Source organism: Coregonus lavaretus (assembly GCF_964263955.1).
Source record: "Coregonus lavaretus genome assembly, contig: HAP1_SCAFFOLD_2517, whole genome shotgun sequence".
Lineage (NCBI taxonomy): Eukaryota > Metazoa > Chordata > Actinopteri > Salmoniformes > Salmonidae > Coregonus > Coregonus lavaretus.
In genome coordinates, this window is record NW_028156534.1 from 1 (window position 1) to 12,609 (window position 12,609).

The 12,609-nt window shown below is 45.1% G+C and overlaps 1 protein-coding gene across 1 annotated transcript in view; it reads right to left on the bottom strand.

Moving 5' to 3' along the window:
- Positions 1-3,430: 3,430 nt before the first annotated feature.
- LOC311126259 (ADAMTS-like protein 3) overlaps positions 3,431-12,609 on the bottom strand; it is a gene marked incomplete at both ends in the record, with an annotated part of 36,922 nt that continues 27,743 nt past the window's right edge. Inside the window, 7 exons of the mRNA XM_084200272.1 lie at positions 3,431-3,519; positions 5,540-5,687; positions 6,431-6,641; positions 8,080-8,130; positions 8,296-8,434; positions 9,733-9,844; positions 12,250-12,407. Of these exons, the coding sequence (XP_084056398.1) occupies positions 3,431-3,519; positions 5,540-5,687; positions 6,431-6,641; positions 8,080-8,130; positions 8,296-8,434; positions 9,733-9,844; positions 12,250-12,407 (908 nt within the window). The remainder of the gene's footprint in view (positions 3,520-5,539; positions 5,688-6,430; positions 6,642-8,079; positions 8,131-8,295; positions 8,435-9,732; positions 9,845-12,249; positions 12,408-12,609) is intronic.

The window sequence follows — 12,609 nt, forward strand, 5'->3', positions numbered from 1 at the left end:
ACAATTCACAACAATACACTCAAATCTAAAAGTAAAAGAATGGAATTAAGAAATATATAAATATTAGGATGAGCAATGTCGGAGTGGCATTGACTAAAAGACAATAGAATATAATACAGTATATACATATGAAAAATAGTGTTCCATTATTAAAGTGACCAGTGATTCCATGTCTATGTATATAGGGCAGCAGCCTCTAAGGTGAAGGGTTGAGAAACCAGGTGTTAGCCGGCTAGTGATGGTTTTAACAGTCTGTTTTTCAGTCTCTCGGTCCCAGCTTTGATGCACCTGTACTGACCTTGCCTTCTGGATGGTAGCAGGGTGAACAGGCCGTGGCTCGGGTGGTTGATGTCCTTGATGATCTTTTTGGCCTTCCTGTGACATCGGGTGCTGTAAGTATCCTAGAGGGCAGGCAGTGTGCCCCCGGTGATGCGTTGGGCAGACCGCACCACCCTCTGGAGAACCCTGCGGTTGCGGGCGGTGCAGTTGCCGTACCAGGTGGTGATACAGCCCAACAGGATGCTCTCAATTGTGCATCTGTAAAGGTTTGTAAGGGTCTTGGGGGCCAAGACTAATTTCTTTAGCATCCTGAGGTTGAAGAGGCGTTGTTGCGCTGTTGAGCCTTCTTCACCACACTATCTGTGTGGGTGGACCATTTCAGATTGTCAGTGATGTGTACGTCGAGGAACTTCAAGCTTTTCATCTTCTCCATTGCGGTCCCGTCGATATGGATAGGGGCGTGCTCCCTCTGCTGTCTCCTGAAGTCCACGATCAGCTCGTTTTGTTGATGTTGAGGGAGGGGTTATTTTCCTGGCACCACTCCGCCAGGGCCCTCACCTCCTCCCTGTAGGCTGTCTCGTCATTGTTGGTAATCAGGCCAACTACTGTTGTGTCGTCTGCAAACTTGATGATTGAGTTGGAGGCGTGCGTGGCCACGCAGTCATGGGTGAACAGGGAGTACAGGAGGGGGCTAAGCACGCACCTTTGTGGGGCCCCTGTGTTGAGGATCAGTGAAGTGGAGGTGTTGTTTCCTACATTCACCACCTGGGGGCGGCCCGTCAGGAAGTCCAAGACCCAGTTGCACAGGGCGGGGTTCAGACCCAGGGCCCGAGGTTAATGATGAGCTTGGAGGGTACTATGGCGTTGAAGGCTGAGCTATAGTCAATGAACAGCATTCTTACATAGGTATTCCTCTTGTCCAGATGGGATAAGGCAGTGCGCAGTGCGATGGCGATTGCATCGTCTGTGGATCTATTGGGGCGGTAAGCAAATTGAAGTGGGTCTAGGGTGTCAGGTAAGGTAGAAGTGATATGATCCTTAACTAGCCTCTCAAAGCACTTCATGATGACAGAAGTGAGTGCTACGGGGCGATAGTCATTTAGTTCAGTTACCTTTGCTTTCTTGTGTACAGGAACAATGGTGGACATCTTGAAGCAAGTGGGGAAGTGTATGTGTAAGCAACTGTGTATGTGTATCTGTGTGTGTGTGTGTGTGTGTGTGCGGCAAACTCTGCAGATGTGTCTGGGAGGTGTATGAGATTTCTGCGAGTGTGTGTGTGTGTGTGTGTGTGTGTGTGTGTGTGTGTGTGTGTGTGTGTGTGTGTAGGGAACTCTCTGAGGATGTGTCTGCAAGGGGTGTGGGTGGTGTCTACGAGTGTGTATGGGTGTGTGACTGAGTGGTGTGAGGTGTGTGTGAGCCTCTAGACCTGACAGATCCCAGGGTGTGTCTGTCAGTACTAACAGGACCACAGCAGCAGTCTCATCACCAGCAGAGGAAGGAAAGGAAAGCCAGCAGGACATTAGCACAGACCTGTGGATAAGCTCTGATGGTGTGAGTGTGTTATCAGGCCCGTGATAAGGGCTTGTGTTGGAGATATCCGGACCGCCCTGCTCAGTGACTCAGCCTCTACGCATGCACGCACACACCACCGGAATCCTGGAGTGGACAACCGAATCCTAATGTGCAGTGATCATCTCCTGATCTCCCCCCACCCAAACCTGGCAACTCAACTCCCACTGTTCTCCTATATATAGCAAGATGAGTAACCGTGCGGAAAGGGAACGTCTAAAGGGAAGTCTGTCTCTGATAGGGGTTAGGTACTCCAACCGTAATACAAGACAAGTTATCAGGAGAAACAGTACATCTGGCAACCCTTTGCTCTGACTACACTGAGGGTTGCCAGATCTCCTGTGTCCCTGATAAGTTGTTCAACAACTGCTGGGTTTCTCTCCTCTGTGAACTCTTAACCTTTTACTGCAGTGTGCTAAATCAGGGTCACACAGAGTGTTTCTTGGTAGTCTTAAACAAATCTACTTTGAAACAAAAGTATACACCTCACACACACGGTATGGGCTTAGAAAAAAGAAGACGCCTGTACCATGTCAGATACAGAGTTGAATTATATTACATTTTGAGTTTGCATCCCAATATTACACTTTATATACATTACAGAAGACCCAAAATATAACAAAACCGTTTGACATAGAAACACCGGATTTTCTGCGGGTTTTTAAAATCAATGTTAATTAATTATGAAATGACAAATAACGTTCCATCCTTGAGGCCACTAGAGGGTGTTTTGGTAATTTGACTGCAGGAAAGGACCACATGCATTTACTCCACATACTTGTGTTTAATGAACCCCTGTGATAGATGCCTTTGGTAGACCGCAGCCGACCGCAGCGGAGGAGGTATGCGCCGAGTGTGTGTATGTCTGCTTCTTCATGTGTGTGTTTATATGCGTGTGTGTGCCTGCCAGCATGCACTGTAAGTGTGTGTGTGTATATTTCAGAGTGTGAATACATGTGTGTGTGTGTGTGTGTGTGTGTGTGTGTGTGTCTGATGCTGGGGACTGCTCTTACTTGCCTCTGGCAAAGGCCAGGGTTGTGGCTTTACTAGGGGGCCTGTATTGGATTGTCCCAGTGGCTGTTATTAATGGGGGCTAACGTTACAGAGATGGAAGAGATCAATTATGGTTGTGTCCCAAATGCCACCCAATTCTCTATATAGTGCACTACTTTTGACAAGAGCCCATAGGCTTATCTATGGTCAAAAGTAGTGCACCAGGGAAAAGAGTGCCTTTTGGAACACAGTTCTAACAGCTCAAATAATATAGGTCTATGGGAGTTCAGAATGTTCTGGAAACATATATATATATATATATATATATATATATATATATATATATATATATATATATATAGAGAGAGAGAGAGAGAGAGAGAGAGAGAGAGAGAGAGAGAGAGAGAGAGAGAGAGAGAGAGAGAGAGAGAGAGAGAGAGAGAGAGAGAGAGAGAGAGAGAGAGAGAGAGAGTGGCAGAAGTAGACTTCCATCTAGGTTCCCTGGCTTGTGTATGTATGTGTGTGTGTGTGTTCTTGCGTCTGTGTGTATTTGCGCAAGCCGTGTGGACTTGAGTGTGTGTACCTCTACTCACGTTGGTTCCTCCGTAGCGGTGCGTTGTTCTTCCAGCTCCTGGGCTTGCTTTAACCAGGGCAGCTTGGCCTCCACAGGAACTGACTCTAGACCAGATATTAAACACACATAGTTAGTCAGCTGCCTTACACTGCGTACAGTAACTGACTCCAGATCAGGGAAAGAGAGTTTTAGGCCACGTTCCCATATTTATTTATATCTACCCATTTTTCAGGGGTGTAAAGTACTTAAGTAAAAAATACTTGAAAGTACTACTTAAGTAGTTTTTTGGGGTATCTGTACTTTATTTTACTGTTTAAAATAATTAAAGAGCAGCAGTAAAATAAAATAACAGTAGGGAGGCTATATACAGGAGGTACCGGTACAGAGTCAATGTACGGGGGCACAGGTTAGTCGAGGTAATTCAGGTAATATGTACATGTGGGTAGAGTTACTTTTACTTTTGATACTTAAGTATATTTTAAACCAAATACTTTTAGACTTTTACTCAAGTAGGATTTTACTGGGTGACTTACACTTTTACTTGAGTCATTTAATATTAAGTTATCTTTACTTTTACTCAAGTATGACAATTGGGTACTTTTTCCACCACTGCCATTTTCTGATAGCGTATTTCAGAGGGCTTGGGGAAATGCACACATGCACAAGGGCACAAGGGTTCGCCTAGGTTAACACTGCAAGGTGTGGAACATCTCTCGCTGTCTTTACTATCCTTGTGGGGACATTTCGCCAGCCCGCACAAGGAAAAATGCTATTTTAGGCTTAGGGATTAGGTTTAGGGTTAGGGTTATAATTAGTTAGGGTTAGGGGACTGTGTGTGTGTGCAAGGCCCTGACTGACCCTGACTGACCCTGACTGACCCTGACTGACCTTGACTGACCCTGACTGACCCTGAATGACCTTGACTGACCCTGACTGACCCTGACTGATCCTGACTGACCCTGACTCACCCTGACTGACCTTGACTGACCCTGACTGACCCTGACTGACCTTGACTGACACTGACTGACCCTGACTGATCCTGACTGATCCTGACTCACCCCAGTATGAAAACGACCAAACCAATCATCAGACTACTAAATCAGAAGAGAGGGGAGGTTGATTTACAATACATATCCTCCTCTCAACCAAATGATCATCCTTACTATTTCACTGGGACACTTTTAAAAAGCTCATATTTCTCTCTCAAGAAGCTCATATTTTCACCCACCATTTACTCCAGATGTCTACCACGATGCCAGTTCTGACTCTCTGCCATCATTACTGAAGCCTGGAAGTCTAGAGCCAAACCCACATTACTCCGCACACACACACACTCCACACACACACACACACACACACACACACACACATACACACACACACCCCAGTCTCCTGTCCCTCAGCCATATCTAGCTGTGATAATGAAGCCCTATGGTTTCAGTTAATGGTCTGCTGAGTAAATATTTGCTTGCCAGAATGAGATTTACTCATAACAGTATGTGGACAGAGGAGGCTGACAGTATTAGCTGTATGTAAACAGGGGGAGGCTGACAGTCTTAGCTGTATGTGGACAGGGGGGGCTGACAGTCTTAGCTGTATGTGGATGGGGGAGGCTGACAGTATTAGCTGTATGTGGACAGGGGGAGGCTGACAGTATTAGCTGTATGTGGACAGGGGGAGGCTGACAGTCTTAGCTGTATGTGGACATGAGGAGGCTGACAGTCTTAGCTGTATGTAGACAGGGGGAGGCTGACAGTCCTAGCTGTATGTGGACAGGATGAGGCTGACAGACTTAGCTGTATGTAGACAGGAGGAGGCTGACAGTATTAGCTGTATGTGGAAAAGAGGAGGCTGACAGTATTAGCTGTATGTGGACAGGGGGAGGCTGACAGTATTAGCTGTATGTGGACAGGGGAGGCTGACAGTATTAGCTGTATGTGGACAGGAGGAGGCTGACAGTATTAGCTGTTTGTGGACAGGGGGAGGCTGACAGTATTAGCTGTATGTGGACAGGGGGAGGCTGACAGTATTAGCTGTTTGTGGACAGGGGGAGGCTGACAGTATTAGCTGTATGTGGACAGTGGGCAGACACACACATGAACACAGACACAGTGGATACTGTACCTCTGGGTTTGTGGCATGCGACAGGTACCAGGCAGTCTTCTTTGATGTGTGGTTTGAGAGATGTGTTACAGCCACCAGTGTGCTGCCCCCTGTGGTCAATACACAGGACCACTCTGTACCGCAACCCACGGCCACACGTCACTGTGCACTGCAAAACACACACACACGTGCACACACATGCGCAAACACACACACGCACGCGTACACACACACAAACACACACAAACACACAGTTACAATAGCACACACTATAACCAACCACTCATTTAAATAAACGTAATACTGACTTTATATAAATGTTATATGTTATGTGCACATAAGATACTGTTCTTACCATATACAGTAAAGCTGAATTAATGCTGTATGTGAAAGTTTGAAATTAAACTGAAGAGCAAATTATGGACATATCTTGCAATCTGTCTCAAAGACAGTTCATTGTCAGTTCATAGATGCCTCATAACCAGTTCATATAGGCCTCATAGCCAGTTCATAGAGGCTTCATAGCCAGTTTACAGAGGCTTGGTAGCCAATTCACAGAGGCAGTGGCTTCAAGTTCTTCGGTGTGCACATCACTGAGAAACTGAAATGGTCTCGCCACACCGACATTGTGGTGAAGAAGGCACAACAGCGCCTCTACAACCTCAGGTGGCTGAAGAAATTCGGTGTGGCCCCTAAGACCCTCACAGACATCTACAGATGCACCATTGAGCGCATTCTGTCGGGCTGCATCACCACCTGGTACGGCAACTGCTCCGCCTACAACCGCATGGCTCTCCAGAGGGTGGAGTTGGAGTTTGTAACATAAGCATTTCGCTGCACCTACTATAACACCTGCTAAACTGTGTACGCGACCAATAAACGTTGATTAGATGTTTTTACTTGATAGCTCACCTGGGACCACTCCATGGCAACCCACTGTGGGCAGGTGAAGCTGTTGCAGCTCTGCTGCGTGATTGGCCGAGGGGAGTGTGTGCACTTCCACTCCTCCACCTGAGTGATCTGTCCGTGGGTGTCGTCCTCAACACACACCACGCTGCGCTCCTGCAGCCCGCCGCTCTCCCCACACGACACAGAACACTCCGTCCAGGGACCCTGCTCCCACCTGGGGAGAAACAGGGGAGAAACAGCAATAAGATGCTTATGACTCTTTATGATGCTTCATTCAGTGACATAGCATATTAGTAGCTAACACAGAGCTGTACGATGCTTTTGCTCTCCATGAGGTTTTATGGTGACATAGCATAGGCATAGCTAACACAGAGCTATTACATGGTTGTGACTCTCTGAAACACTTAATTCAGTGACATAGCATATGCATAACACAGAACACAGGGGCATATTGAATAGGAGGAGATGTAATTGTAACCACACAAAGATGTAGGAATAATATATATGCTCAGAAGATGTTTGACATGTCCTCTCTGTTACTTGCAGTAATAATAATGACATTGTACTGCAGTAGTACAGTCCCTGTGATAGACTAGTGTCCTGTCCAGGAGCTGTACTACAGTAATACAGGCCCTGTGATAGACTAGTGTCCTGTCCAGGAGCTGTACTGCAGGAATACAGGCCCTGTGATAGACTAGTGTCCTGTCCAGGGGCTGTACTACAGTAATACAGGCTCTGTGATAGACTAGTGTCCTGTCCAGGGGCTGTACTACAGTAATACAGGCTCTGTGATAGACTAGTGTCCTGTCCAGGAGCTGTACTGCAGGAATACAGGCTCTGTGATAGACTAGTGTCCTGTCCAGGGGCTGTACTACAGTAATACAGGCTCTGTGATAGACTAGTGTCCTGTCCAGGGGCTGTACTACAGTAATACAGGCTCTGTGATAGACTAGTGTCCTGTCCAGGAGCTGTACTGCAGGAATACAGGCTCTGTGATAGACTAGTGTCCTGTCCAGGGGCTGTACTACAGTAATACAGGCTCTGTGATAGACTAGTGTCCTGTCCAGGAGCTGTACTACAGTAATACAGGCTCTGTGATAGACTAGTGTCCTGTCCAGGAGCTGTACTGCAGGAATACAGGCCCTGTGATAGACTAGTGTCCTGTCCAGGAGCTGTACTGCAGGAATACAGGCCCTGTGATAGACTAGTGTCCTGTCCAGGAGCTGTACTACAGTAATACAGGCCCTGTGATAGACTAGTGTCCTGTCCAGGAGGTGTACTGCAGTAATACAGGCTCTGTGATAGACTAGTGTCCTGTCCAGGAGGTGTACTACAGTAATACAGGCCCTGTGATAGACTAGTGTCCTGTCCAGGAGGTGTACTACAGTAATACAGGCTCTGTGATAGACTAGTGTCCTGTCCAGGAGGTGTACTACAGTAATACAGGCTCTGTGATAGACTAGTGTCCTGTCCAGGAGCTGTACTACCTCACGCTACAGAAACAGGAGATGGGCTCCTGCTCCTATGAGCTGTTCCGGCTCACACAAGCCAAGACGCGTGCAAGCCTACTTATTTAACTTACTACAGTAGTAGTGCAGTAATGCAGAGTAGTAGAGGGACCATAGAAGAAGGAAAGAATGATGGTCACTCACCGTGGCAGAGGCTGAAAGTGGTCATAAGGCATCACCTCTATGAAGCCATCACTAGAGAGGAGAAACAGGAAGACAGCGCTATGTCACCATGACCATTTAGAGGAACCATGTTTCCTATACAGCCTTCAAATGCACAAATGGCTCCCAATTCTATATGGTGCACTGCTTTTGACCAGGGCCCATAGGGCAACCATTATGATTGGTACATGTACGTGCCTCTCAGGACAGAGGTCCATGTTGCACTCCTTGAGTTTGGGTGTGGGTTTGGTGTTCTCAGGGTAGCTGTTACAGTGGTGCTCTGGTAACACCTGACTGGACCTGATGTCTGTGCACTCTGCTGAGTTCAGCTGGTAACCTGGCAACAGGCACAAACACTCAAGGTCAGCAATGAATAGGATAGAAGGCAAACATTGGACTAACATTTGGTGGGTAATGGGTTCATTTTGGGCCCTTCAAATGTTTGGCTCAATGTCTCCTGTGTGAGTATGAAACGAAAGCACTAAAACACAGACACGTTGGGTTATTCATAGTCGGATGCATTGTGTCATGATACAGCAACCAAAACGTAACCAAAAAATGTATTTCATGTATGAAATAGAAAACGAACATTGGATAAACGTTTGGTTAATAATAGGCTAACGTTTTGTTCAATCATATCTCAAGCCTCATCACCAGCTTTGAGAACTGATGAAAATCTCTATAGAAGTGCTATGATCAGCCCTCAGAAAGGCTGATCTGGGTACAGTCATAATGCTTTAGCTAACAACTACAGTCTCTATAAGAGCTGATCTGGGTTCAGTCACAAAGCTTTAGTTGGCAACAATAACAGTCTCTATAAGAATTATCTGGGTTCAGTCATAATGCTTTAGCTAATAGCTGGCTTCAACAGTCTCTATTAGAGCTGATCTGGGTTCAGTCACAAAGCTTTAGTTGGCAACAATAACAGTCTCTATAAGAATTATCTGGGTTCAATCATAATGCTTTAACTAATAGCTAGCTTCAACAGTCTCTATAAGAGCTGATCTGGGTTCAGTCAAAGCTATTGTTGGCAACAAGAACAGTCTCTATAAGAATCATCTGGGTTCAGTCATAATGCTTAAGCTAATAGCTGGCTTCAACAGTCTCTATAAAAGCTGATCTGGGTTCAGTCATAAAGCTTCAGTGCTGGCACAGCCAATAAGCGACATAAGCGTCTGCTTAGGGCCCCACGACTGCTAGGAACTCAGTTGGTTCTCAACTTACTGTTGAGAGTTAGAATAGTAGAATACACAAGGTTCCATTTCGAAATTTGGTAGTGCATCAAAGTTTTCCACTTGTTATGCAAGTCACTCAATACGCCCATGTCAGCTAAAATGTTTTAGATTGCTAGGTAAGTTAGTCTAGCCAGCTATCTAAACTTCGTAGTAATGAGTAGAATTGCATGAAATTTGTTTTAAAACTGCAATAATTCCCTGTGCGCCATGGCAACACATTTCAAATGGAAGTGTAATTATCTTTAAACTGCAATTATTTCTCTCCACTGCCAAGACAAGTGGCGCTAAAATGTCTTGACCACAAAGGTTTTTGATCGCTTAGGGTCCCCAAAAGGCTCGGGCCAGCCTTGTTAGCTAGCAACAACAGTCTCTTTAATGGCTGATCTGGGGTCAGTCTCACCTCCTCCACAGGTGACAGAGCAGGGGAAGAAGTCAGTCTCTCTCCACTGGTACCTGATTGGCTGATAGAACAGGAACTGGATCACTGTGTCCCTGGGAGCAGCATATTTCACCTGGAGAGAACACACACTGTTAGACACAGACGCATACACACAATCAAATAAAATCAAATGCATTGGTCACATACACATGGTTAGCAGATGTTATTGTGAGTGTAGCGAAATGCTTGTGCTTCTAGTTCCGACAGTGCAGCAATATCTAGCAAGTAATATCTAACAGTTCTACAACAAAAACCTAATACACACAAATCTAAGTAAAGGAATGTCATTATCAGAGTGGCATAGGCTAAGATGCAATAGATAGTATAGAATACAGTATATACATATGAGATGGGTAATGCAAGATATGTAAACATCAATCACGCGCACACACGCATGCACACACACACGCACGCACTCACACATCGATATCAAAAGATGTCTAGAGATCTAGACATGTTTTAAAAGATCTGCCCTTAGAACTCACTGTATGAAGTCGTAAAACTCAATGTCTGAACAGACTCTGGTGCCAACTCAAAACAGCCCAATCCTCATTTCATACAGAACATTCATCTGAAGAATGTTTCGCAATCAAGAATTTGGACCACACTTCCTTCTAGTATCCCTCTATATAAATGAATGATTTCAACATTAATAATCACATTGAATAAACAAGGATTTTCTAACATCAGATGAAAGCAGAACTTATTTTCTAAACTAAACATTTGTGATGTGGATAATGTGTAGTTAATTTACGTCGCCGGCGCTCTAGGCCCCGGTCCAAATCCTACATAATGTCATTATGTCATTGGTTCCATGGGAAAGACAGCGGCCCGGATCCAAGTGGCACCCTTTTACCTATATAGTGCACTCATTTAAAAAGTTGTGGACTATAAACGGAATAGGGTGCCATTTGGCACGCAGCCTAGGCCTATATAGTAGTGTTTGCTGTGGAATACACACAGGGCCTGATTTTCAGTCTATGACGATGATGATGATGAAGATAATGCTAATGATGATGATGATGATCTTTAGGAGAGCCATGGCACGCTGTGTTTTATTGCCACAGACATGGGAGTCGTGTCATGTTTGTGCAATGCTTTGATAACCTCAATGACATGGGAGAGATCTTAGGTGGTGTCCAAAATGGCACCTACAAAGTGCACTACTTCAAAGCGCACTAGGTCAAAGGTAGTGCACTACAAAGGGAATAGGGTGTGATTTGGGACGCAACCTTACTTTGTGGGTGTAATCAGCATACTGCACTAACATACAATGTGTATGTATTGGCAAGGGCTTTCTCTACAAAATGGTCATCAATCTGTTCAGTATTCTGACATGAGTGGATGTAAAAAACAATATAGATGGGGTTACTCAGATTACAACATCTAACAACACAAAAAGACTGTCAGAATCATGAGAGAAATAGAGAAATAACTCTTGAATGATGTAGGTAGACGTTTCCCTTGTGAATGATGTAGGTAGACGTTTCCCTTATGAATGATGTAGGTAGACGTTTCCCTTATGAATGATGTAGGTGGACGTTTCCCTTGTGAATGATGTAGGTAGACGTTTCCCTTATGAATGATGTAGGTAGACGTTTCCCTTATGAATGATGTAGGTAGACGTTTCCCTTGTGAATGATGTAGGTAGACGTTTCCCTTATGAATGATATAGGTAGACGTTTCCCTTGTGAATGATGTAGGTAGACGTTTCCCTTATGAATGATATAGGTAGACGTTTCCCTTATAAATGATGTAGGTAGACGTTTCCCTTATAAATGATGTAGGTAGACGTTTCCCTTGTGCATGATGTAGGTAGACGTTTCCCTTGTGAATGATGTAGGTAGACGTTTCACTTATGAATGATGTAGGTAGACATTTCCCTTATGAATGATGTATGTAGACGTTTCCCTTATAAATGATGTAGGTAGACGTTTCCCTTGTGAATGATGTAGGTAGACGTTTCCCTTATGAATGATGTAGGTAGACGTTTCCCTTATAAATGATGTAGGTAGACGTTTCCCTTATGAATGATGTAGGTAGACGTTTCCCTTATAAATGATGTAGGTAGACGTTTCCCTTGTGAATGATGTAGGTAGACGTTTCCCTTATGAATGATGTAGGTAGACGTTTCCCTTGTGAATGATGTAGGTAGACGTTTCCCTTATGAATGATGTAGGTAGACGTTTCCCTTGTGAATGATGTAGGTAGACGTTTCCCTTATGAATGATGTAGATAGACGTTTCCCTTATGAATGATGTAGGTAGACGTTTCCCTTATAAATGATGTAGGTAGACGTTTCCCTTGTGCATGATGTAGGTAGACATTTCCCTTATAACTACTGATACAGGATCAGATATGTTTCATCCCCCTTATGTTAAGATCATGACTGGAGATGGGTTAATCTGATCCTAGATCTGTAGGTAGGATTAACATTTGCCTCCAGGCCACTGACTCAGCGCCTCTTCCTCGTGTCACCTTGATGATGTAATCAGCTCCCAGAGGTCCTTGTGTCCTGAGCGTCTGTCTGTCTGTCCCTTTCTGGTAGTCCACGGTGGTATTGCCGATGAGGTAGGAACCCGGAGAGACCAGACTGTGCTCCTCTCTATGACCCTGCAGAGACTGGGCCTCGATTACTGCAGGAGAGAGAGAGAGAGAGAGAGAGAGAGAGAGAGAGAGAGAGAGAGAGAGAGAGAGAGAGAGAGAGAGAGAGAGAGAGAGAGAGAGAGAGAGAGAGAGAGAGAGAGAGAGAGAGAGAGAGAGAGAGAGAGAGAGAGAGAGAGAGAGAGAGAGAGAGAGAGAGAGAGAGAGAACAAGAATGAGATAGAGGGGGGAGAG